This window comes from Sinohyriopsis cumingii, chromosome 4 (assembly GCF_028554795.1).
Source record: "Sinohyriopsis cumingii isolate HCF-2022 chromosome 4, ASM2855479v2, whole genome shotgun sequence".
In the NCBI taxonomy this organism is placed as follows: Eukaryota; Metazoa; Mollusca; class Bivalvia; order Unionida; family Unionidae; genus Sinohyriopsis; species Sinohyriopsis cumingii.
This window is the reverse complement of record NC_142964.1, coordinates 91056005-91081351: the sequence shown is the minus strand read 5'-3', so window position 1 is coordinate 91081351 and position 25347 is coordinate 91056005. Positions and strand designations below refer to the sequence as shown.

Below are 25347 nucleotides of genomic sequence, written 5' to 3'. Positions count from 1 at the left end.
GCCATCCTGACATATCAGTCCCTAACCCTCCACCTTTATTTGCTACTAAGAGAAACCTCCGTATGATAAATAGAACCAAACTAATGCATGACATCCAAGCAAACATAACCATTTGCTTACCTCCTACAGCAGAACAACTCAATATCTGCCTGTGTTCATTGCTCGACAAACATGCCCCAGCCACCAAGTGCAGAGTATCAATTCAAAAGTGTTCTCCATGGCATAGCAGTTAGGGACCAGCTTCACACTGCTAAAAAAGACTGCTGTAAAGCTCAAAAGCTTTGGCTTTCCATCAGACTCACTATTCATAAGCAAATCTATGAAGCCGCTAAGAAGAAGGTCACAACATAGTCCATACAGCAAAATCAGCCCACTACAGTACTAAGATCACGGAAAGTTCCAGCTGCAAAGAGCTCTTCAAGATTACTAACAAGCTAATGTCAAGGAACTAACGTACACCACTTCCAACTACCTTCTCTCTAGTCGACCTTGCGGACCTGTTTGCAAAGTACAAACCATCAGAGATAAGCTTGACAAAACAGTTTCAACTGACTCGTCGTCACCATACAGTTGGAATACAGAATTTCAGCGGAAACCATTAGCAGCATTTGAACCTGTCTCTATGAATTTCGTATGTACAATCCTGATGAAGAGTGCACCAAAGTCATGTGAAATTGATCCAATTCCAACATCACTGCTGCCTGAGTGCTTAGATCCAGTATTGCCTTCACTAACTGATGTTATTTATACCTCTCTCTCATCCGGGGAATTCCCATCAATTTTCAAAACTGCCATTGTAAAGGTTCTGCTGAAGAAACCAACACAAGACCATAACGATTTAAAGAACTACCGCCCAGTTTCTAATCTCCCATTCATATAAAAAATCTTAGAAAAAGTTGTTCTATCCCAGCTTGTATCTCATCTGAATTCAAACAATCTTTTTAGCAATGTACAATCTGCATATCGCCCTTGCCACAGTACTGAAACTACTCTTCTAAAAGTAGTTAATGACATTCTCTCTACTTTGGATAACGGAAAGATTACAGTCCTCACCCTCCTTGATTTGAATGCAGCATTTGACACAATACACCATGATATATTACTTCACCGTATCCAGCATATATTTGGCATTCATGATACAGCCTTACTGTGGTTCAAGTCCTACTTGGTCAACAGGACACAAATTGTGTCTGCAAATGGAATACACTCCAGCCCAGTTAATCTCTACTGTGGTGTTCCACAGGGGGTGTGCTCTTGGACCTGTTCTCTTCATTCTATACACTCAGCTGTTCTCAAGTGTCATAGATCATCATCCAGTGTCTCACCAATTGTACGCTGACAACACCCAAATATACAAATCTAGCCACCCAACTGAAGTTGACACTACCATCCAAGGCATAGAGAGGTGCATTTCTGATGTGAAATCATGGATGACGTGTAACAAGCTGCAGATGAATGATGATAAAACTGAGGCCATTGTGATCACAACACAAAGACCTTTTCAGTCACATCCTTTACCTCAAACAATAAATATCAGCAACACCAACATTAAATTCATACAGTCAGTACGAAACCTAGGTGTCACTCTGGACAGTACTCTCACATTGCACCAACATGTCGTGAACATATGCAAGGCTGCATATCTTGAGCTGAGACACATCAGCTCCATTTGCAAATATCTTTCAGTTGATGCGACTAAATCACTTGTGTGTTCATTAGTACTTTCAAGATTGGACTATTGTAACTCAATTCTGTAAGGTTCATCTCAATATCTACTTCAGAAACTTCAAAGCTGCTTGGATCATACTTAGAGTACCACGATCAGAGCACACCTCCCTGCTGCTCTGTACCCTACACTGGCTATCCATTCAATCCAGATTCAAACACAAAATGTGTTCTCTGTGCTACGTTTCACTGACAGACTCTAGTCCAACATACCTATCTGACCTCACCCATGTGTACACACCAGCAAGATACTTACACTCATCTTCTGACAATCATATACTCATTATTCCCACTATGAAAATGAAGTCATATGGACAACATACTTTTGCATACCAGAGCCCAGCAACGTGGAATGAATTGCCCACTGAACTTAGACACAAAGACACAGTGATCTCATTCAAAAGTGCTCTTAAAACTCACTTATTTCGACTGCAAGAACAAACTTAAAGACCTAATAATATTTCCTACCTTAAATATTTTCAGCATGTTTTTTATGTTTTCTAATTTCATAGAGTTTTGTTTTTTATAATAATATCATTATATGTTTTTTATCTTACAGATGTTGCTAATGTTGTAAAGCACTCAGAGCTTCTAAGGATGATGCGCTATACAAAGTCCTCATTATTATTATTATTATTTGTATGTTTGACCATGAAAACTTTTTGTTATTGATAAAAGCAGTGAACTGATCAAAAATACAACAAAGTACCAGTTTACCAAGGCCTAGAAGAAAATGCCCTGAAATAAAAATGTTTCCAATTTGTAGAATTTCTTTTGTGTGCCCTAATCTGCAGCAAGTTATTCTTTGAACATTTTTCTGTCCAAAATATTTGTACTGTCTTGTTATTAAAGGTTGGTAGTTAATTTGACAAAGCATTTTTTTAAAGGTTGGATGGATGTACATACTTGGGAATAACGAGTTCAGCAATATTTTATCCATATGATTTACTAATGATTTATGATGAATTACATTTCACTAAGATTAAGTATGTACATCCATCCAGCCTTTACAAAAATGCTTTGTCAAATTAACTACCAACCTTTAATAACATGTATGTATGTATGTATGTATGTATTTATGGATGGATGGATACGTGCATGTCTTTGTATGTATTTTATGAATGTATGTATGTGAGAAGGAAGCTAAGAAGGTAGGTACAGGGTTTAATGGCAAATCAGGATCTTTACTGCTGATTAAAAGTATATGTCAAGGAATAAACTGCAATAAACTTAAGGAAGATAACCTCTTCCTAAAAGGATGATGCAAATATAATGGTTAAAAACTGCTGAATCTTCAGTAAGATAAACCTTTCCACCAAAAATGAAAATATGCTGGAATGGAATACCTAGTTTCTGTTGACATTTAACTGCTGGGTCATCTATCATTTCACACACAGCTACACAGCTCAGCTTGTTCCCTATAAGGCTCTGATCCCATCCAAGTCCCATTGGGCTGTAGTGGAGGGAAACAGATAGTTCACTTGATAGGTATGTCCCCTCCCCAAAAACTGACACCTGAAAGAAAAAAATCTTAACAATAAGCATTTTATGACCCGTTTTTGTTTTGTTGTAAAACAAATGACAAATAATCTAAATGTGCTTATCAACAGTGAAATTTTTATCCAGTATAATAAATACTGTTTTGCAAGTTAATGATTTTTGTACTGAATTTACCTTCACATTGTATACAGAAACTGGTTAAATGTGCATGTGTATATATATATATATATATATATATATATATATATATATATATATATATATATATATATATATATATTTGTTATTGATCTCTGTACTAAATTACTTTTACACAAGACATATGTTATATCTGCTAACTCAAAAAGAATTTAGGAGAAAAGATTATTCTTATTTAAATTTAAGTTTTGCAACTGACCTCAGTTTTTGCAACAAGAAAACTGAAAGAATAAAAACCGAGTGGGTTTTTGGACTAAATGAATAAGACAAACACAATGTGAGAAAGATGGAAATTTATGAATGAATTAATAATGATAAAAATATGATGTAAAAATGCAATGATTCTCTCACGCTCTCAACATATGATTTACTCAAATCACTCTACACAACATTCACACATTGAAAATAAACCAAAAATATTAAATCAATATGAAGTACAGATCCAAGAAACCTCATGGACTGCATATACACTTCAAACAGTATTTTACACTATAAGAGAGATTCACATAGTCTCAAATATGAATTCTATTACAATTCAAAATAATCTTATGAACACAACTAAGATTCAAAAAATAAAAATGCAATGGAACAACAACTGATCCAAACGTATACTTCTAGACCCCTTGTACAGTCGCATGATTCCTTGGGTTGGCCCACACTCTTATCGACCGCTTGCACCCTTTATGAATCCACCACGAGTACAGTCATACGTTACACGTACAAATAGCATACAGCACCTTTTTATAATTTGCTATGTCTACGTCTGTGGCACAGACATACGTACATACATACGCATCGACAGCACGCAGCATAAAATATTCTGGAAACTCCTGACAGCTCTAAACAACTTTAGACGGCTTCGGACAGCTTCAGACAGCTCTAGTCATATTCACAGTCACATTGACAATCACACTTCATAGCGACAGACACAATCACAGTGACAGTCACAATCAGCTACAATAACAGTCAACCCTATGGCTGGAGAACAATGGAGAGTGTACACTCCTTGACATGATCCAAAAACAACCAGTCTGGTTTTAGAAATTGATCTTACTTAAATCCATAGGAGAGTGAGTACAAGTCAGGGTAGAATACCCGTGCATATCATGTTGTCATGTTACCTCGTCACAAGTGTTAATACAGTCGCTTACCTGGAAAAACACATTCATTCTAGATAACGCTGTACGCATGTACAACGAGAAATAGTCGAATAGTTCTAAGACAAAACCAAGTTATTTCTTTGCCTAATTCTGTGACAATACCTACCCCAAAGAGAAAAAAAAATGTACACATTTTTTTTTAAAAACCCTCACAGAATAAAAGAAAAATAACTACTAACGATATGTTACACTATTTACACTGGTAATACTGCAATCTGGATTTTCTATACTGGGTAAAAATTTATCCAAATTTCCAATCATGCCCTACTCAAGTAGTCTGCCCCTATATTTTCAACTCCTCTTATTGCCTCTACACGGAAGCGATAGGGTTGTAGTGTCAGTGCCCAAAGCATCAATCGAGCGTTAGCGACCTTGGCCTTGTTTAAATACAGTAGGGGTTGGTGATCAGTCTCAAGAATGAAATCTCTCCCAAAAGGATATGCATGATACTTCCCAATTCCCCACACTATGGCCAAACACTCTTTCTCAATCACGGAATAGTTTTTCTCCCTGGGTAGCAATTTTCTACTCGAGTAAGTTACAGGTAACTTATTGTTATCTTGCTCTTGCAGTAAAACTGCTCCCAACCCAGTTTCAGAGGCATCTGTTCTTAAAAATAAAGGGTTTGCTAGCATCTGGCAATTTTAATATAGGTGCACTGATTAGTTTCTCTTTCAGCGTGCAAAAAGCTATATCCTGTGGCGGTCTCCGCTCTACTACGTTGTTGTCTATGATTGCTGTACAAACGACATTCAAGACCCCTTTTTCTACATTGTCGCTCTGTCTCTTGATGTACAATTTAAGCATGTTAGCATGGAATGTCTTTAAATTACCGTCTATGTCAATTTTATAGTCCATGTCATTCTTGACCTCCTTAACTTCGTAGGGACCTTTCCACTGGACTAGTAACTTATTTGTGCTAGTAGGAAGAAGCAATAAAACCTGATCTCCTACAAGAAATTTCCTATTTCGCGCTGTCAACTCTGTCTGCGTGAGTTCGAGTCTCAGCCTCGGCTAACGTTGGTACGTGAGAAAGCCTGCCAGTAGCTTCTCGTGGGTCGGTGGTTCTTCCCAGGGTTTTCCAGGGTTCTTCCTCCACCAATTATACTGGCTGCCATGTATAGCCTATCTTGTGCTGAAAAATGGCATTAAACCCTACAACAACAACAACAACTATTTCGCGCTGTGCAGTTATAATACTTGGCATATCTGCGTCCCGATTTCATTAATTCGTCACGTGCCATCTGGCATGTACTTTCCAGTTTCTTTCGCAGATCTAACATGTACTGGTATGTAGTTTTTATTTCCTCGCTCGCGATGTCACCTGTCCATAGTTCGCGTAGTATCCGCATCGGGCCTCGAACTGTTCTTCCGTACAGCAATTCAAAGGGTGAAAACCCTAAACTTTCTTGCGGTACTTCACAGTACACGAACAGAACCGCGTTCAAATAGAGGTCCCAGTCTTGCGGACGTTCCACGCACATCTTCCGTAGCATACCCTTAAGGGTACCATTAAATTACTCTACCAGTCCATTGCACATCGGATGGTATGGGGTAGTGTTTAGCTGTTTGATTGATAACAGCCTACTTATTTCACCCATGAGGTCGGAGGTGAATTGGGCACCACAATCCGTAAGGATTTCTTCTAGCACCCCTACTCTACTGAAGATGTCAACCAATGCTTCAGCCACCCGTTCCGTTTCAATAGTTGGTAACACTACAGCTTCGGGATATCTGGTTGCGTAATCCACAAGCGTAAGAATATACCGGTTCTTCCTTTCAGTAACTGGTCGTATTGGGCCTACAATATCCACCGCCACTCTTTTAAATGGTGTTTCTATTACTGGCATCTGTCCCAAGGGCACCCTTGTAACCCTTCCCTTACATATGGTTTTCTGGCATACGTCACAAGACCTACAGAACCGTGTGACATCGCCATTAACAGCAGGCCAGTAGAATTCAGTGACTACTCTACTGGTGGTCTTCGCCTTACCTAGGTCTCCTGCCATGCTAGACTCATGGGCCACCCTAAGTGAGATCTGTATCTCTGGGGTATGACCACTTGCCAATACCTCTTACCCTCCGGAGTGATAAACTCCCTATGAATTAGCCCGTTCCTACAAACGAATCTCGAGCTGCCCCCACCCTTGCAGGGTCTAACTGCGCCGGACGCGATTTTCTCAATAACAGTTTTGATGGATTCGTCACGTTCTTGTTCTCGTTTGAATTCATCACGCGAAATTCCGGAGATCAACTCAGGGACTATTAATTTCTGAAACGCGTTTTTCTCTCACCTGGTTTGCACTTGCGTTTCGACTGCCTGGGCCAAAGGTATCCTGAAATCTGCCATGGTTGGAAGACGGGAACCTTCAACATTACCGATCGTCAGATCGTAAATAGGGTTTTCCATACAAAGGGCATCTACAGTTCCGGTTAGGAAAGGTGTTTCTACCATGATCCTTGCTACGGGAATGCGACCAATCATTTGATCAAGTAGCATACATGGGACTCCCACCCGAGCATTTGGTTATCCTGCACGAGACTATGTTTGATCACTACAGCCGTGCAACCAGTGTCACGTAATGCTACGACTTCTTGACCGTTCACGAAACCTCTCGCAGTTGGTACTCGCGCTTCGGGGAAAAGACACGTGCTAAGTGTATGAATACCTGGTTCTACCTGCACCATATTACCAGATATACTTTTACTCTGTATAGCCACGGCTACCTTATGCATAAGTCCCTTTCTTTTAGGACATTTTATTTGAACATGACCCCATTCCTTACACAAAAAACATTGTATACCCTGACGACCTGTATCCCTAACTGACCTACTTGCCTCAGCTGATTTCACAAGCTCCCTAGGCATCGGTCTCGTAGACTGGTTTCCAGACTTAAAATCTTTTGAAACCATGTTCTGGGTTCCCCCATGAGCCTCGGCATAGAAATTGGCTTGTTTAGCCATATCCTGTACGTTTGAATAGACTTTCTCTTTCAGAAACTGACTTAGTTCCCGCCTAACTGTGATCAACAATTGATCTCTGAGCAAGAAATCAGTCAACCCTTCAAACGTTTTCACTGCTTTGCTGCATTCAATCCACCGCTGAAAATAGTTCGCTATTCTAACAATGAACTGATCAAAGGTTTCTCCCTTCTCGGGCTTGCTATACCTAAACTTTTTACGAAAACCCTGTTCAGTCAGCTCGTACCTTTTTAGAAGTGCTTCCTTCAGGACGTCGTATTGAACACATTGTCTCTAGGAAGTCGCGAGTACACATCCAGCAGTTTACCTTTTAATAAAGCACCGAGATGCAGTGCCCAGTCATTTCGACTCCACTTCTGGTTCTCGGCATACCGCTCAAACCGATGAAGATAACTATCCATGTTATCTTTTTCATCATCAAAGGGGGGTAGTTTGGGACCCTTTAATTTACTAGAGGCAGAATCGTGTTCTCCTTTTCTAGCTGTTGCTAACTCTACCTTACATTCATGATCTCGTTGCCTTAATCTTCTACCTCCAAAGCTTCTAACCTTGCTTGTTTTTCTAACTCTATCTTCTCCCTCTCAGCTCCCCTTTCCCATTCTATCCTTTCCCTTTCGGCCTGTTTTTCTAACTCTATCTTTTCCCTTTCAGCCTGTTTTTCTAATTCTATCTTTTCCTTTTTGGCCTGTTTTTCTAACTCTATCTTTTCCTTCTCTAATTCTATTTTTTCCCTTTCGAACTCCCTCGCCTTTACCCTTTCATCCCTCTCCCGGGCTTGGTCTTCCCTTTCTAATTCCCTCGCCTTTACCCTTTCATCCCTCTCCCGGGCTTGTTCCTCCTTAATAAATTCCCTTAAACTTTCTCCCTCATACCCAAGTTCTTTGCCTAAGGTGACCAAGTCCTTAAGGGATGACATGATTAAAAGTAACAAAACAAATGTAATTTTACAAAAGAAACTGTTCCTGATGAAGGCAACCAAAACAAAAATGAATAAGTATTTATACTAGACCCAAAGACCTACAACTACTAAACAAAATAAACACCTACTTGACGATTATCTTGTCAAGAAGGTGACACTCGAATATAAACAATAAGTGTAGACTTTCACAAACAATATGATGACAATTCACTTAATCCAAAGATCCCACTTCTGACACCATTGTCGCAGAATAAAAACTGAGTGGGTTTTTGGACTAAATGAATAAGACAAACACAATGTGAGAAAGATGGAAATTTATGAATGAATTAATAATGATAAAAATATGATGTAAAAATACAATGATTCTCTCACACTCTGAACATACAATTTATTCAAATCACTCTACACAACATTCACACATCGAAAATAAACCAAAAATATTAAATCAATATGAAGTACAGATCCAAGAAACCTCATGGACTGCAGATACGCTTCAAACAGTATTTTACACTATAAGAGAGATTCACATAATCTCGAATATGAATTCTATTAAGATTCAAAATAATCTTATGAACACAACTAAGATTCAAAATAATCTTATGAACATAACGAAGATTCAAAATAATCTATGGATATAAAAATGCAATGGAACAACAACTCATCCAAACGTATGCTTCTAGACCCCTTGTACCGTCGCACGATTCCTTGGGTTGGCCCACACTCTTATCGACTGCTCGCACCCTTTATGAATCCACCATGAGTAGTCATACATTACACGTACAGACAGCATACAGCACCTTTTTTTAATCTGCTACGTCTACGTCCATGGCACAGACATACGTACATACATACATACGTATCGACAGCACACAGCATAAAATATTCTGGAAACTCCTGACAGCTCTAAACAACTTTAGACGGCTTCGGACAGCTTCAGACAGCTCTAGTCATATTCACAGTCACATTGACAATCACACTTCATAGCGACAGACACAGTCACAGTGACAGTCACAATCAGCTACAATAACAGTCAGCCCTATGGCTGGAGAACAATGGAGAGTGTACACTCCTTGACGTGATCCAGAAACAACCAGTCTGGTTTCAGAAATTGATCTTACTTAAATCCATAGGAGAGTGAGTACAAGTCAGGGTAGAATACCTGTGCATATCATGTTAGTCATGTTACCTCGTCACAAGTAATCTCTGGCTAGGTACATGTTAATACAGTTGCTTACCTGGAAAAACACATTCACCCTAGATAACGTTGTACGCATGTACAACGAGAAATAGTCGAATAGTTCTAAGACAAAACCAAGTTATTTCTTTGCCTAATTCTGTGACATCCATTATCACTTATTCTTGATATATCACTTCATGTATGTATATATTATCTAGATTTTATGGTACAAGACAACTGGGATAATGATCAGAAAAAATACAATTTCTTAGTACACAAAAATGCAGGTACCACAACTGGTATAAGATGTACCAGCTCATTACCTTTTCCCTACTTTTTTGTTGATCTCTGAGTTAGAGATCTGACTATTATATGGTAAGGTGTGGAGCTGGGTTAAGTTTTATCACAGTATATGTAGGGGTAAAAAATAACAGACTGAGATGGAAACAGAACACTGCATAATCCTGCATGACCTTGACCTTCAGACATCAAGTATGACTGACTACACAAGACGCTGTCAAATCAAAATATAAAACAAGACCAAAAAAATGTTCCTTTTAATATCCTGATTTGTTCAAACAGTATACTTGGACATGGACAGAGGTTACTGATTTACATGTTTCCCTTGTCCTGACCTTGACCTTAAGGTAGTATAAAAGGCTGCTGTATGAAAAATTCTGTCAAGTTATGATATATAAGTGATTAAAGTTTCATTCAAATGTATTTTGAGTTGTACAAATGTATTACTCCGCAGTAGGATGCAAGTCACATTTTTCCTTGCTGTAACCTTGAACATGAGGCAATGGTTGTGGCATACTGCACACTTTCTAGTCATGATACATACACCAGTAAAAGTTTAAGAAAATTGCTCTGAACGTTATGTATTATGGACAGACAAGCAAAATTTCACAGACAAGGAGACAGACACTGTAACAAGTCCAACTTAAGATGGGAATATAAAACTTCTAACATACCATAGGTAAAACCCAATGAGAATGCAAACTTACTAACAAAATGTAGGAAGCAAACTTTCCAACAAAATGTGTACTGACTTACACTGATACTAATAAGTGTAGTTTTTTAACCCAAAAATATGTCTGTTTACAAGTTACCTATATCTGTATAAAGGTTTATTCACAATCTGAACATCCTTTCTGCCAAAAGATCATAAAAAATACCTAGGAAATACAACAGAAGCTGTCACTGCATGTGCATACATCTCATTTACCAAATGCTGTCATGTGACTTCACACAATATTACAGCATTCATTTTGGCTACTTAATGTAATTAGTTCTTGTCTGAAATGTTCCCAAGTTTCTCTTTTAAATTTGGAACATATCTGAAGACATTCTTTCACTTAACTTGTGAGAATGATCCCAAAGGAGTAGTATACAGCATTTTGGCACAGCTGTTTTCCCCAGTGCACTTCATCATATGACTAACTTCTCAGCCATTTTCTTGCAATTTCCAATTTTTACACACCATTAATGGATTTAAATTGTGAATTTATTTTATAGGAAAGCCCCAAGTGTTCTGACTGGTGTATATAAAAACAAGTTCCAAGCTCATGGGAATTTACCCCCTGGGAACAACTATGACCAATAACAATCAAAACTCTTCCAGTTGATTTACAGTACAAGGTACCCTTGATATTAATTTCTGGATAATGAGAACAAAATATATTGAGGATATATGCTGGAAATTAGTGATTAACACATCTTATCGAGTGGGTGTGAGTGTGGCTAACGAGAACAAAATATATTGAGGATATTTGCTTGATATGAGTGATCAGTTGTTTATCAAGTGGGTGTGGCTAATGAGAACAAAATATATTGAGGCTATTCGCTTGAAATGAGTGATTAAATAGTTTATCAAGTGGGTGTGGCTAATGAGAACAAAATATATTGAGGATATTCACTTCAAATGAGTGATTCAATAGTTTATCAAGTGGGTGTGGCTAATGAGAACAAAATATGTTGAGGCTATTCGCTTGAAATGAGCGATTCAATAGTTTATCAAGTTGGTGTGGCTAATGAAAACAAAATATATTGAGGATATTCACTTCAAATGAGTGATTCAATAGTTTATCAAGTAGGTGTGGCTAATGAGAACAAAATACATTGAGGATATTCACTTGAAATTAGTGATTCAATAGTTTATCAAGTGGGTGTGGCTAATGAGAACAAAATATGTTGAGGCTATTCGCTTGAAATGAGCGATTCAATAGTTTATCAAGTTGGTGTGGCTAATGAAAACAAAATATATTGAGGATAGTCACTTCAAATGAGTGATTCAATAGTTTATCAAGTAGGTGTGGCTAATGAGAACAAAATATGTTGAGGATATTCACTTGAAATTAGTGATTCAATAGTTTATCAAGTGGATGAGGCTAATGAGAATAAAATATATTGAGGATATTTCCTTGAAATGAGTAACATGTTATCAAGTGGGTGTGGCTCATTAGAACTAAATGTATTGAGGATATTTGCCTGAAATAGTGATTCACATATTTTATCAAGTGGGTGAAATCACAAGTGAAAATACCCAGGTTTTTTAACTGGAAGATGAAATATATATTATTTACTTGGAGCAAGCAAATTTTCTTTTTATTTCTGTGCTCAAATGTGTTGGCTAGCAAAATGTACAAGAGACTGAAGAAAGAGATTTCTCATTGTATCCTGTGTTAGCTGTGTAGTTTATGTTCTGTTGTGTCCTGTGTATAATTACACAGAAAATGTTAAGTAATAACCTGATTCTCCTTCCTAATTCAAGATAAAGCAGCTAAAAAAAAGAAAGAAAAATTATATGCAAATAGGGGGATTTGAACTTGGTTCATCTGCATGCAAAGTGGCTACACTTACCACTAGACCAAGCAGGCATCTAACATTAGCTCAAATTTCTTGGCCATAATATTATTGATGTCTAATGAAGGGCAGTGAAAACTATTTCTGGAATTCCATTCCAATGAATTATCAAAATTAGAAAAAGCAGCAATTCATTGCCTAGCACTAAATAAATTACAGTTTAATTTTATTATATTTCATTATTGTTTGTAGCTTTGTGTACAACATACTCCATTAACATGCCGTAGTGTTATAAAGTGGTGTGTCCTTAAGCTGTGCCATAAAACACAATCTATAATAACACAAAACTGGTATCAGATGGAAAACAAAAGTTGTTATTACTATTTTTGTTTTATCAATTATATAAAAACAACACAAAAATCAAACTATGTACCTTATTCATGTGTGATGCAAGACCATTATGCAATATAGAATAGAAATTTTCACTTCTGCTGCCATGGTAACCATATAAAAGTTGTCTGCCCCTTCGAATCTGTTCAAATTTTTCTTGAGCCAAATCACTTGGCAAAACTTCAAAAATATAGTTGGGAACTGGCACATCCCCTGTATCTCCAGTTTTCCGCCTCACCTCTTGGAACTGTTAATTTGAAAAATGAATTGTAACTTAGGTAATGTCATAAAATTCATTGTAAAAGAGTATTAAAAAAAATCTAACATAAGCTTTCTTACCTTTGATTACATAAAGCATGCTTAACCCTTTACCTAACAGAGCATAGTGACAAAGTGCAGCACGCTATAAACAGAACATCTGTTACAAACTAGCTGACCGCATACGCATAGGCCTGCCTGTGAACTGTTAAGCAATGTAGTGTATGTTACGTTTAACAGCAATTTTAACCATTTTACATTTTTGGTACACATCTATTATATGTGGAAAAATTTAAGAGTAAAGTCCGATTGTTATAGCTATGTAATTATTTTTCACGGAAGAATTTTTTATGTGCTTTAAAATCTTGAGAGAACTCGTTCACCGTCATGTCAGTGAGGCCGCGTGACCAACCGTAGCTGCCATTTCCCATACTCGAAATTTACATGTTTTTCATCTGCGTCTACATCACTAAGTCATCTGAATTTGATAATTTATAAAAACTAATTGCTGCTTACATCAATATCAGAACCTTTACCTAAGTTATTGAATCTTTCATAGTTGTGATTCTAATTGTGAAAACTTCGTAAGTACTGAATGAAATCCGCGACCGCCATTTTGGAGAGTGGAGATTATGACCCAGTTACTTTAAATAGCAGATATTGACCAGTGCATGAATAGCGACCACGTGATCTGACGTAATTGTCATTCGCAGAAATGAATGTAGTATCTAATAGGTGGGTTTTCCCCGAAGCGGCGCTACGAAAACCAGCTCAAAATGGCTGATGTTTACAGCTGGCGTCTAGAGGCATCAAAAGGCACTTCCATGCGAATGGAGTAGAGGCGTCCAATGAATTTAACATTTTAAATCAAATTTTGGCTTAATATTACATAGAGTTACTCTTGAAAACAATTTATTTCAATTAAAAACCAACCAATTTCACATCAGAGTATATATTAAAAATACTTTGAAAACAATTTATTTCAAGTAAACAAGAATTTCTCCATTAGTTTATATTATAAATACATTGCAAAGTCACTACAGCAAGAAAAACAGGCCATGGCGACCTACTGTTTAAAAGTGTGAATACCAGTCTAAAAAAAGAATGAATGTTTTCAAAACATTTCATGACTTTACAAAAATGTTAGAGAAATAGAACTAACATGAAAACTTAGCTTATCCAGTAATCAGAACATAAAAAGTACACCACTGTGATTTGCTTTCCCCTGTGGTTAGCAGAAAACTCAAGATAAATGTGCCCATCAGTTTTCACAAGTGTAATTACAACATTGTCAGAGAGATGGAAATAAATGCAAAAGAATGCCATAATCACTGCAGCATCAAGAATGTGTCATTGTGTTCTATTTTGATTTATGGTGGTAGTACCTTTAAAATAAATACTCCCAGACATTTAATTACTTTAAATACATAATCACTGTAAAAAAGGTCACAGTGGCCTACAATCACTCACAATGAGCAATACAAATCCAGATGCATTCATCAGGCATCATAACTACATTCAATGGTTACTGTATTAGAAAAATTAAGCTAACATCAAAAAGGCTTGATGTTGATGTCTAAGCTGCTCTTTCAATGCCGCCTGTCAACATATTCTCAGCATCAAATGTTTTACCTGTGCTTTATTCAATGTCTTTAAACTGAAGGATTTGGAATCAAGGACCCATTTCATCAAATTCAAAGCTTGTGTTGAGAAACTGCTACAATGCTTCAAGTCAGACAAAGCAGAAACTGTTTCTACAACTTTCTCCTGCAATTAAAAACATGTCTTTAATTATATTTAATACTGCTTTGAGAAATTAATGTATACATAAATATTGCTTATGTTCAGATGTATACATAAATATTGCTTTGATATACTTTTAATGTATATGTATATACTGCTTATATATGTTTTTAATATATATATAAATAATACCTTGATATATTTTTAATGTATATATAAATATTGCCTTGATGTTTTTAATGTATACATAAATATTGCCTTGATATATTTTGTATGTATAAATAAATATTGCCCTGATATGTTTTTAATGTATACATAAATATTGTTTTGATATGTTTTTAATGTGTACATACATATTGCTTTGATGTTTTATGTATACATAAATATTGCTTTGATATATTACTGCATAAATAAATAATGCTTATTCATGTTTAAATTTATATATAAATATTACTTTGATATACTTTTAATGTATACATAAATAATGTATTACGTGTTTGAGCTCTTTCAAAGTAACAAGAAAAATGTAAAGACCAAAAGCATTGTAAAATTTAACAAATAGTTTTATTCCCTAGAAAAACAAGGTAAAAATGAGAAAAAGAACTTATGGTTTTACGAATAAAATCCAAAAAATAATCCAAGAATAATCAAACAATTAAAAACTAGAAGTCCTAGTAGTAAAAAGTCCTAATGAAACTGAGTTCAAATCCCAATGAAATCCAAAATGGAAGGCAAGACATATGCTGTGGTCAGTGTCATACTGATGTGTCAACATTTCTTTGTTGAATCACAGAAAATAATATTCCAGTGTTTGAATTCTGTGTAAATATCGAAAACTGTCTTTGTCCAAGAATTAATTAAGAGCACTAGTATTTCCAGTGAAAACAAACTTGTAATCCAAATAAATTAAATTAAACAGAATAATTAGCCCCAAAACTGGTCACAACATAAAACACTTTGAATTCTCAAGTGTTAAGGCAAGTAATAACTATTTTCTCAAAACATCAATAATAAATCTAGCTACAACATAAAACAGATGCCTGAATGTGGGTCAATCCACTGGAAAAACCTAATTGATACACGTTATTTGTCACATACTCCAAGTATGGCTGTGATTTCACTTTATAAATCTTACTCCGAGAAAGAATAAACAAAAAAAAGTTGTTTACGTCAACTCTTACTGGTTCTGAATCAAGATCAGAAACTAGGTCAGCATTAGATACAAAGTTTCTATTATTAATTGTTTATGAAAAACTGTCCCGTCAAACAGAACTGAACTGAATTTCTGGTAAATGTCAAATCCAGTAAATAAAATTACATTACAATAGCAAGTAATGGAATTTTAAAAAATTAAAAATAAACAATTAAAAACAAATCAAATATACATAACAAATGCTTATATATGTTCGAATACATAAATAAATATTGTCTCTATATGTTTTTAATTTATAAATAGACATTGTTTTAATGTTTTTAATGTATATATAAATATTGCCTTAATATGTTTTTAACGTATATATAAATATTGCCTTAATGTTTAAATGTTTATATAAATATTATCTTGATATGTTTTTAATGGATATATAAATATTGCCTTGATATGTTTTAAATGGATACATTAATACTGCCTTGATATGTTTTTAATGGATATATAAATATTGCCTTGATATGTTTTAATGTATATATAAATATTGCCTTGTTATGTTTTTAATGTATAAATAAATATTGCCTTGATGTTTTAATGTATACATAAATATTGCCTTGATGTTTTTAATTTATACATAAATATTGTCTTAATATTTTTTTAATGGATACATAAATATTGCCTTGATATGTTTTTAATGTGTATGTAAATATTGCCTTGTTATGTTCTAATGTACGTATAAATATTGCCTTGATATGTTTTTAATGGATATATAAATATTTTCTTGATATGTTTTAATGGATATATAAATATTACCTTGATATGTTTATAATTTATATATAAATATTGCCTTGACATGTTTCTAATGTAAACATAAATTTTGCCTTGATACGTGTTTTTAATTTATATATAAATATTGTCTTCATATGTTTTTAATGGATATATAAATGTTGTTGTTGTTGTTGTGGGGTTTAACGCCCTTTCTCAGCACACGATAGGCTATACATGGTGGCCAGTATTAACGGTGGAGGAAGAACCCGGGAAAACCCCGAAAAGAACCACCGACCCACGAGAAGCTACTGGCAAGCTTTCTCACATACCCACATTGGCTGAATTCGAGACTCGAACAAAGCGAGATGGCAGTGATCTGTAACAGAGAGCGCTTTAGACCACTCGTGGCCCCTATAAATATTGTCTTGATATACAAATATTGCCTTCATAAGTTTTTAATGTATATATAAATATTGCTTTGATATTGTATATGACAAAATTTCAGCCTGAGTCATTTGCAATTAATCCCAAAAATTTAGCATTGCCAGATTTCTCTTGAAAGATATTTCGAAAAGATAGTAACTTGGGATGAAGAGCATATATAATATCTTTTTAAATGTTTGGAAATACTTAAAAGACCTACAGAGATAACATACAGGAAAAAATACACAAGAAAATGAAGTCAATTTTGCCTTTCTGAACCCAAACTTTTACTTTTTTAGGATAAATACAATCTTGTTATCCAAATAAAGTACTCCCTCATTATAACACTGTCCATAAGAACCAAAGTACATCACATTACAGTGAGACCACCTTATAAAGGAGTACATTATCTGTGTCATTTTACTATTAAATAATGAAAAATGACCCATGGTAATACTGGCCCTATAAAAGGAATGGTGTTATAATGAAGGAACTTACCATGAAGGAATGCTGCATCAGATTCCCTTTACTGCCAAGACATGTATGTACAATGTATACAGGTGCTCATTTTTCATATCAGTCTATGCATTCCTTGGAAATAATATGAACAACACATGTGATTTCCATTAATACTTCACTTGATGCTAATTTGAGGTAAAAAAATGTAACTTTCAACATAAAATTTACCAAGGACTTGATATCTTTCTCATCATGTCCATTTAGAAATGCAGGTGGAAATGGGCGGAGTACTGAATCATGTCTATAACTCATTAAGGCTGCAACAAAAAGACTCCACTGTAAATCCATGGCAAGAACATCTTCTTGAATACTCTTCCTGATGAAAACCCAGCTGGCTTTTTCCTCTTCAGCCATAATCTCTGTGCCATTACAATCACAATCCTGTCATCCAGCACTGGTTTCAGTAGAGCCTGTTCATGAATGGAAATTCTAATACAAACAATGAATCTATGTAAGTTTACATTTTAATAGATTACCGGTAATAATGTCAGGCTATACCTAACAAAAGAACATGTACTAAGTTGTGCCAGGTCAACAAGAATTTAATTTAAAACATTAACAAATTTCTGTCTTAAACTGCCGTATCCTCCAAATGACTTTCAATCACTGAATAGAATTTCCACATGATGATCACATTAAATTTGCAGATGTTGTTCCCATAACAAATTGTTTGTTAACTAAAATGTTAGTTTAATCAACTTCATCTGACAAAAAGTTTAGAATAAATGTTGTTGTTCTTTTTGGTTCAACAAAGGGATGGATGGTTATGAAAATTTGGCTTAGCACGAAACAATTTGCCTGGGTCAGTTTTTAGCTGGCTGGGGTTCTCTACCCCCATTCTGTCTGGTCATCCCACCCCCTCTCCCACCATGAAATTTTATCAACCCAAACAAGTGTTTGGTTGTTTTTCTTAAGTTTGTTTTTATGGCTGGGGGTGGAGGTGACTGATATGGACAGAGAAAATCTTTATCTTAAAACCTGGCCAAGCTGGGTATATCTGGTTAGTGCAAAACTCAGCCAGATCTGGGTTGCCGGGCCAAGTAACCAACAAATCAAGCTAAAGCAGTGAGACTCTGCCATTGGTAGCATGCTACATTATATTTATTTTTTTGTTCAATTTGTGGAAATTTCACTGGTAGAAGACAAAAGTGAATTCTGCCATATAGGTAATATTTATTGTTTCTACCTTCAAAACTACTGCAAAAAATTCAGACTTATTCAAAACAATGAAGCAACTGGTCAAACCCTCTAACTATGTAAGGAGTAGATCATAGAATTTAACAGAGACAACCATAAAGTCAGCTAGAGATCTAGATAAGGCATTTTACACACAAACAATTAAGGTATTTGACACAAACAATTTAAGGTATTTGACACAAACAATTTAAGGTATTTTACACAAACAATCTAGATATTTTACACAAACAATTAATATCTTTGATGCAAACAATTTAAGGTATTTTACACAAACAATTTATGGTATTTTACACAAACAATTTAAGGTATTTTACATAAACAAATTAAGATATTTTACACAAACAATTTAAGGTATTTTACACAAACAATTTACGATATTTTACACAAACAATTTAAGGTATTTTACACAAACAATTTAAGGTATTTTACACAAACAATTTACGATATTTTACACAAACAATTTAAGGTATTTTACACAAACAATTTAAGGTATTTTACACAAACAATTTAAAGTATTTTACACAAACAATTTATAAAGAAATGATAAATGCATTTCAATTTGAAAGGAACAAAATCAATTTAAATTTTAGCATTAGTCAGTGTATTCTTCAAACATAAGCAAAGTCCACATTTTATGGTGACTCATTTGATCAGTATAAACCATACTACTAGGTGAAGGGAATGGGAACATATGTTTTCCTATACCAAAACTGAGATGGATAGGGTAAGGACGCTTTTTGTCCTTCATGCATAAAATTTCATTTAAAACACCAAATACAGAAGTCCTTGGGAATTGAAAACTGGTCATTTGTATGAATTTTCTTGGAACAATGACTTTTCAGTTCATCAAGGAAATTTGGCTGATTATTCTAAATGCTCCATTAAAAAAGAAATCATTAAAAATATTTGCAAAGACATCATCATTATTTGCACTAATGCAGAATATGAGCATGGATTAGGTATATGAACCATAAATCTACTCAAAGAAGCCAAGGTAACTCGGTGGTTAGCATGCCAGAGAGGAGCAGGTCTTACCATCACTGTGGCCATGGTCAGCTACCAAATTATTAGTTTGGGCATTTTACTCCAACTGCCCTGACACTAAATAATCAGCTTGTGTTTCTGTGCTGTAAAACACCAAAACCAAACCAAATGCTACACAAATATACAAACTATTCACAGTTGATAGGAACATCTTCATGAAAGTGAGCAGAATGAGAAAATATAAGTTTGAGGAAAGATTAGCTAAGAATAAGGGATAAGATTCAAAATCATTTTGGAAGTAAATTCAATCAAGATCTACAACTTGGGGAAAACAGACAGTTAGCTAACTGCTAGCTGTATGGAATAAAATCACAGAAGAAAAAGTCTAAGGTGTTATTGTCGATAATGACCTGAAATTTTCACAGCAACCTGAAATCTGTGTAAATATTCCCCCAATGATATTTTCTACTATTGTATCACAGTTGTACCAGTAAGAAAAGAACCATTAGTAAGAAGTGCATGTGCATGTTGTACCTGAAGAATGTCAGCTTATGGAGCAATTATACTTGGTGATCACATTATTAACAGAAGAACTATGATTTCCCCTCAAACTTACTATGTGAAAAAAGTAACTGAATAGGAACAAAAGCTGCAAGATCAAATACACACTACTTGCAAAAATAGAAATGTGTGTGTGCGGGTATCACAACCACAGCAACCATTACAGGCACACCAACCAGAATTGTTGTTGGAACCATATTAATAGTAACCAGTCTGCATGGCAGCACCAGTAAAATTTCATTACAGTTACATTCATGAATATATCTCTATTCAAAACACTTCATGGCGCCACAAAGCAATCTCAATATAATTAAAATACTGCACTCTGTATCGACTGAGGATAAAATAATCATGGCATAGTTCAAGATTGTGTTGGTGGAAACTGAAAACCACAAATGAATTTGTTCACAGATATATAATCAAACTGAGGCATTAGCAACCCAAATTAAGTGATTGATATGTACAGGCAAAGTTAACTGAGAAACTGTCTGTCCGTGCATATCAATCCACCCGACTGTGGCACCTAGTATAGTAACTTCACTTGTAGGCACTTATGGGTGTGAATGTGTGAGTTTACCAAGAGTTCACATTTAAATTATGCACTTACATGTGATTCAAGGGTAGAGTCAAGGTGCATAGAAGGCTCTGACCTCTACCAGTCAGAAAAATTCAAAATCTACATAATGATACTATTAGTTGATATTTGTATCAGCTATTTGTGGTTTCATACATTGACTTAAACGATGTGCATTGGTGACGAAACTGGGTTACAATGTGTGATATGAAAGAAAGTATTTATTGTCCTGGTGTGGTCATTTTATTACCATGCACACACATCTTCAAGAACACCAAAATTGATTTGATACATGAATAGTTCCATCTCTCTGTTTTGCTTTCATTCTTTTGCTATTTATTTTGACTTGTTTCTCTTACACCTGAACTCTCACTTTTTCCTCCTGGACCCTCACCTTTTTTCAGCTGGACCCTCAGTTCCAGGAGGCTGTGGTTCCTGGCCCTTGGTCTCAAAATCTTACAATTAGCTCTGATTAGATAACAACTGACCAAGAAGCAATTCAGTGAAATTTTTAAAAAAAAACATCACAAACTGAGAAAAGGAAAAATGGTCATTAATAACTGAAGCTTCCTAGAGTAGATTAAATCCAACTTTAAAAAACACTAGAAAATTGCCTGTTGCAAATTAAATTACAGCAAAATCTAAAAACACAAATTTGTAATAGTTATTCAGCTAAGTGTTGAGAATGAAAATGACCTAATTCATTTTGTGCATGAATGATTTTAACACCATACATATGAAATAGCAATCATTAGGTACATGCTGAAATAGAGTGGTCTGTTTCTATGCGAATTCTTCTTTTCTTTATAAAGGACTGATCCACTTTCATATTTGGTTTACCTTTGGTCATAATGCAGCTGCCCCCTTATGATTTCTTGGAAGCTGGATCCCTATGCATTTATTTAAATCATGCCAGACAATGTACTTCTGACAGGCAGGTGTTTTCTTTCACTCAAAATATAGACTTTATTAATCATTCAACATATCATATCATAAACAGACATAAAGTACTGCACTCAATGAAATAAATTTGCAAACACAGACCCATGACTAGTGACTTAAAAAAATACAAAGCCCTGGCTCCCATTCCGTGTGCCCAAAAGGGACCTCTCTTTTACTATCTTAAAGAGATCGAAGAAATTTTTTTCAGAAACAGATCCAGGGCAAGTTACATCACAAATCAGTAACCCTAACTCAATTTCCAATAGCCTCAACTCCTATTCCATGTGCCCTAAATATACCTACTTTCATACTACTATTCTGAAACAACATTGAAATTGCTGTAATTTAATTATGAAAAGAAAGAAATCATATTAAACTGACTCATGAGTTTATTCACTTATCAAATTATTTCATGTAAAGCAGTGTTTTCTTCTAGGTCTTAATGTCCACCATTCTTCAATTGCTCCAGCACTCAAAGATATTTGTTTCTGGCACAGGTCTAGGGCAAGTGGCTTAATGAAAATCACTTGCCCTGACATAAAAAATCCCCTTAATCAACAAGGCCATATTTTTTTACACACCCACCCCATCTAGAAAAATTAAATGGACAGTCCCTTATACTTGTTATTATCTTCACAAGACTGTACCCTCATTAACATTCAGCCAAAGAGGGACCCACAACTTCTGCATCCTCATGTGGTGAATTCTGAATAATTGTGGCATGCACCTATGTTCGTGTGATCTCCAACTGTACAATTTCAGCTTTGCCATCAGGTCCATGTTTAGTCGGCAGTACGAGTATGTGAGGGCCTTACAGTTTCATTTTCTGAACACTGTGAAAATTGCAATGTTTCTCAGGCAATGTTGAAAACAGAAATAAGTCAGAAAGGCAATGACCTTTTTATATCAATCAGTACAAACAGTAGCTTCAAGTTTTGTAATTAGTTTATGTGATAGTACTGTGGATTTGTCACAATTACTGGAAACACTCACTTTGTATCAACAGAATCAGCTGCTACAAACTCTTTGAACTAAATGGATTTAAATCTAATGTAATGATCTCAGTTCTTTATCCAACCAGTGATGCATTACAAACTCAGCATGATCAACAGACAGATCATTGTTATCCATACAAGTGAGTTCTAATTATAAGTAAAATATGGAGAACAGAAATGGTACTGTTTCCCATTCATTGGTCATTTACTTCGCTTTTACACAAAAAGTCTTTAGCTTTTAATACAGTTAAGCTGAAAATCTTCATAGTGTGGTTAGACCTACAATTGGAGACAACCAAAAAGCTGAATATGACTAACTTACTAGTGCTGTCTGAAAACTTCAAACTAAAATAGATACAGTTCATTGGTGGGTGCAAGGTTTCTTTCAGAAAAAATTAGTTAACTTTTTTTTGGACAGGCCCAAAGGGCAACTGACTTAGAATATGAGAGGGGATTCCAATCTAGATTTTGAGCAGCCCCAGCATCAGGTTATCAGAATTTTTGAGTACTGAAGTAGAAACTGAAAACAGTTTAAGAAAAACTGGATGATGCAGATGATGTTTGTTTACCTGTGTCATGCAATGGCTTCCAGAACATTTATCCCTGTATAAACAATATATGCTTTGATAACTTCTGAACCATCATAGCAAATTAATGTACATAGGCCACTTTATTCAGCATCGATAAAATAAGTGGTGTTTCTCTGTATGTTGATATGAATGATGATGAAATCACTCATGCATGAAAAACAAATTCTGTAATTTTAGCTATCTTTGAGGTATTAAAAATTCACTAAGCTACAGATGTCATTTGCACAATAGGAATTATAATTAAGGTCATTACAGTGCAAGTGACAGCAACAGATCCATTTTAGTATAAATAATGTACTTTGCTTATTTATTAAATTTCTTTGATACACTGAACATAATTGGAATGAGTGTGTGTGATTTGGAATTTTTTACGTAGCTTTAACAATTTTTACGCCATATCACTAAGATATCTGCAGTGTAACAGTTTATAGTGATATCTAGCACTGGGCATCATGATGCAGACATGTAGCATTATGTCCCACCTAGTCACATTATCCTGACACCAGGCCGACCAGTCCTAACACTAACCTCTTAATGCTGAGCATCAAGTGAGGCAGCTGCTAGTACTATTTTTATCAGTCTTTGGTATGACTCAGCTGGAATTCGAACCCATAACCTCTCACATCTAAGGCAAATGCTCAAACCACTGCAGCAGTTGATTGGAATGAAAATGACTTTGTATCTTCTGGTATAAAAGTGTTTACCGGATCATATCAGTAAAGGTTAATGTGCACACTTGCTGTCATCACACAATGGCTCAATTTAGTTGAAGATAGTGAAGGGGTTCAGTCTTATGGCATGGCACCATACACATCTCATTTGGAAGTAACTTGTGTAAAACAATGAAAATCAATATTTTTATTTAAAAATTAAACTTGATATTATATAACTGTTCAAATACTGGTACATTCTCTTCCAACTTTTACATAAATTACATTATTTTACGGGTTTTCAATAGAAAAATTACTTTTTCCTGTCATTTACCAGTTGGTGCAATAATCCATCTCTCCTGATACTTATTTTTTGGGGGTGTACTGAAACTTGAAAGACAAATAAATATCAGGGGAAACGTCCTACATTTCAGCTGTAGGACTATATCGCCTTTTTATTGTCTTATTTAAGTCATGTCAGAAACAAATACAAATTTTAAAAAAGGGTAGAGACCAACTTTTTGGTCTAGACCCTACTGTAGTCTTACAATTTAGGAGCTCGCTCGCATTTATATCGTCGCTCTAGTGTCAGGTTGGAAGTCGGTTTAAGTTCCAAGTTGACGTGTTGTGGTTATAGTGTTTCCGGTTTCAAAACGTGTGCGTTGTGCATATCTCAGGACTGGTTCTACCATGCAAACCGGTAAATCTTAAATAAGTATTAGTGCATTTTTGCGAAACGGAGCGAAATGGAAATGTGAAATAATACAACTATTCTTTAGATTATATATATATTTGAAATTATTGAAAGAAACATAAATTTTGTGTTTGGAATGTTATAATCCAGATATTATAATAATTTACAATTATCATCAAATTTCCTCATATGGGTTTAAGAGTAATTATTGGCCAAAAGTGTATTCATTATATAAAAACGGTTTAAACGTAAATGCAGTATGCATTGCGGGAATTATCGTCGACGGTTCTTGTTTTCTTAATTTGCCCAACTATTTAATGTTATTTTACTTCAAACACCATGCTGATATTAGTTTATTTGAGTGTTAAAAGTAGAATGTGTATGATCACTGTCAATACTGTTGCAAATTTGAATTGCAAACTGGAAAATTTACATGCGAAATGAAG

General features: G+C 35.2%; 2 protein-coding genes across 4 annotated transcripts in view; both read right to left on the bottom strand.

Annotated features, from left to right (window-relative positions):
- LOC149801661 (protein mono-ADP-ribosyltransferase PARP16-like) overlaps positions 1-24884 on the bottom strand; it is a 41052-nt gene extending 16168 nt beyond the window's left edge. Inside the window, exons 1-5 of one of the 3 annotated variants that reach the window (XM_089955937.1) lie at positions 24756-24884; positions 17883-18124; positions 14747-14881; positions 12900-13103; positions 3072-3240 (exon numbers count right to left, since the gene is read on the bottom strand). In XM_089955937.1, the coding sequence (XP_089812063.1) occupies positions 3072-3240; positions 12900-13103; positions 14747-14881; positions 17883-18068 (694 nt within the window). In that variant the 5' untranslated portion in view covers positions 18069-18124; positions 24756-24884. The other 2 variants (XM_089955938.1, XM_089955939.1) reach the window with 2 other exon arrangements.
- On the bottom strand, positions 7099-8712 carry LOC149801662 (uncharacterized). The gene has a single exon (XM_089954341.1). The coding sequence runs from the start codon at positions 8479-8481 to the stop codon at positions 8086-8088; it is 396 nt and encodes a 131-aa protein (XP_089810467.1). The 5' UTR covers positions 8482-8712; the 3' UTR covers positions 7099-8085.
- Positions 24885-25347: the final 463 nt, after the last annotated feature.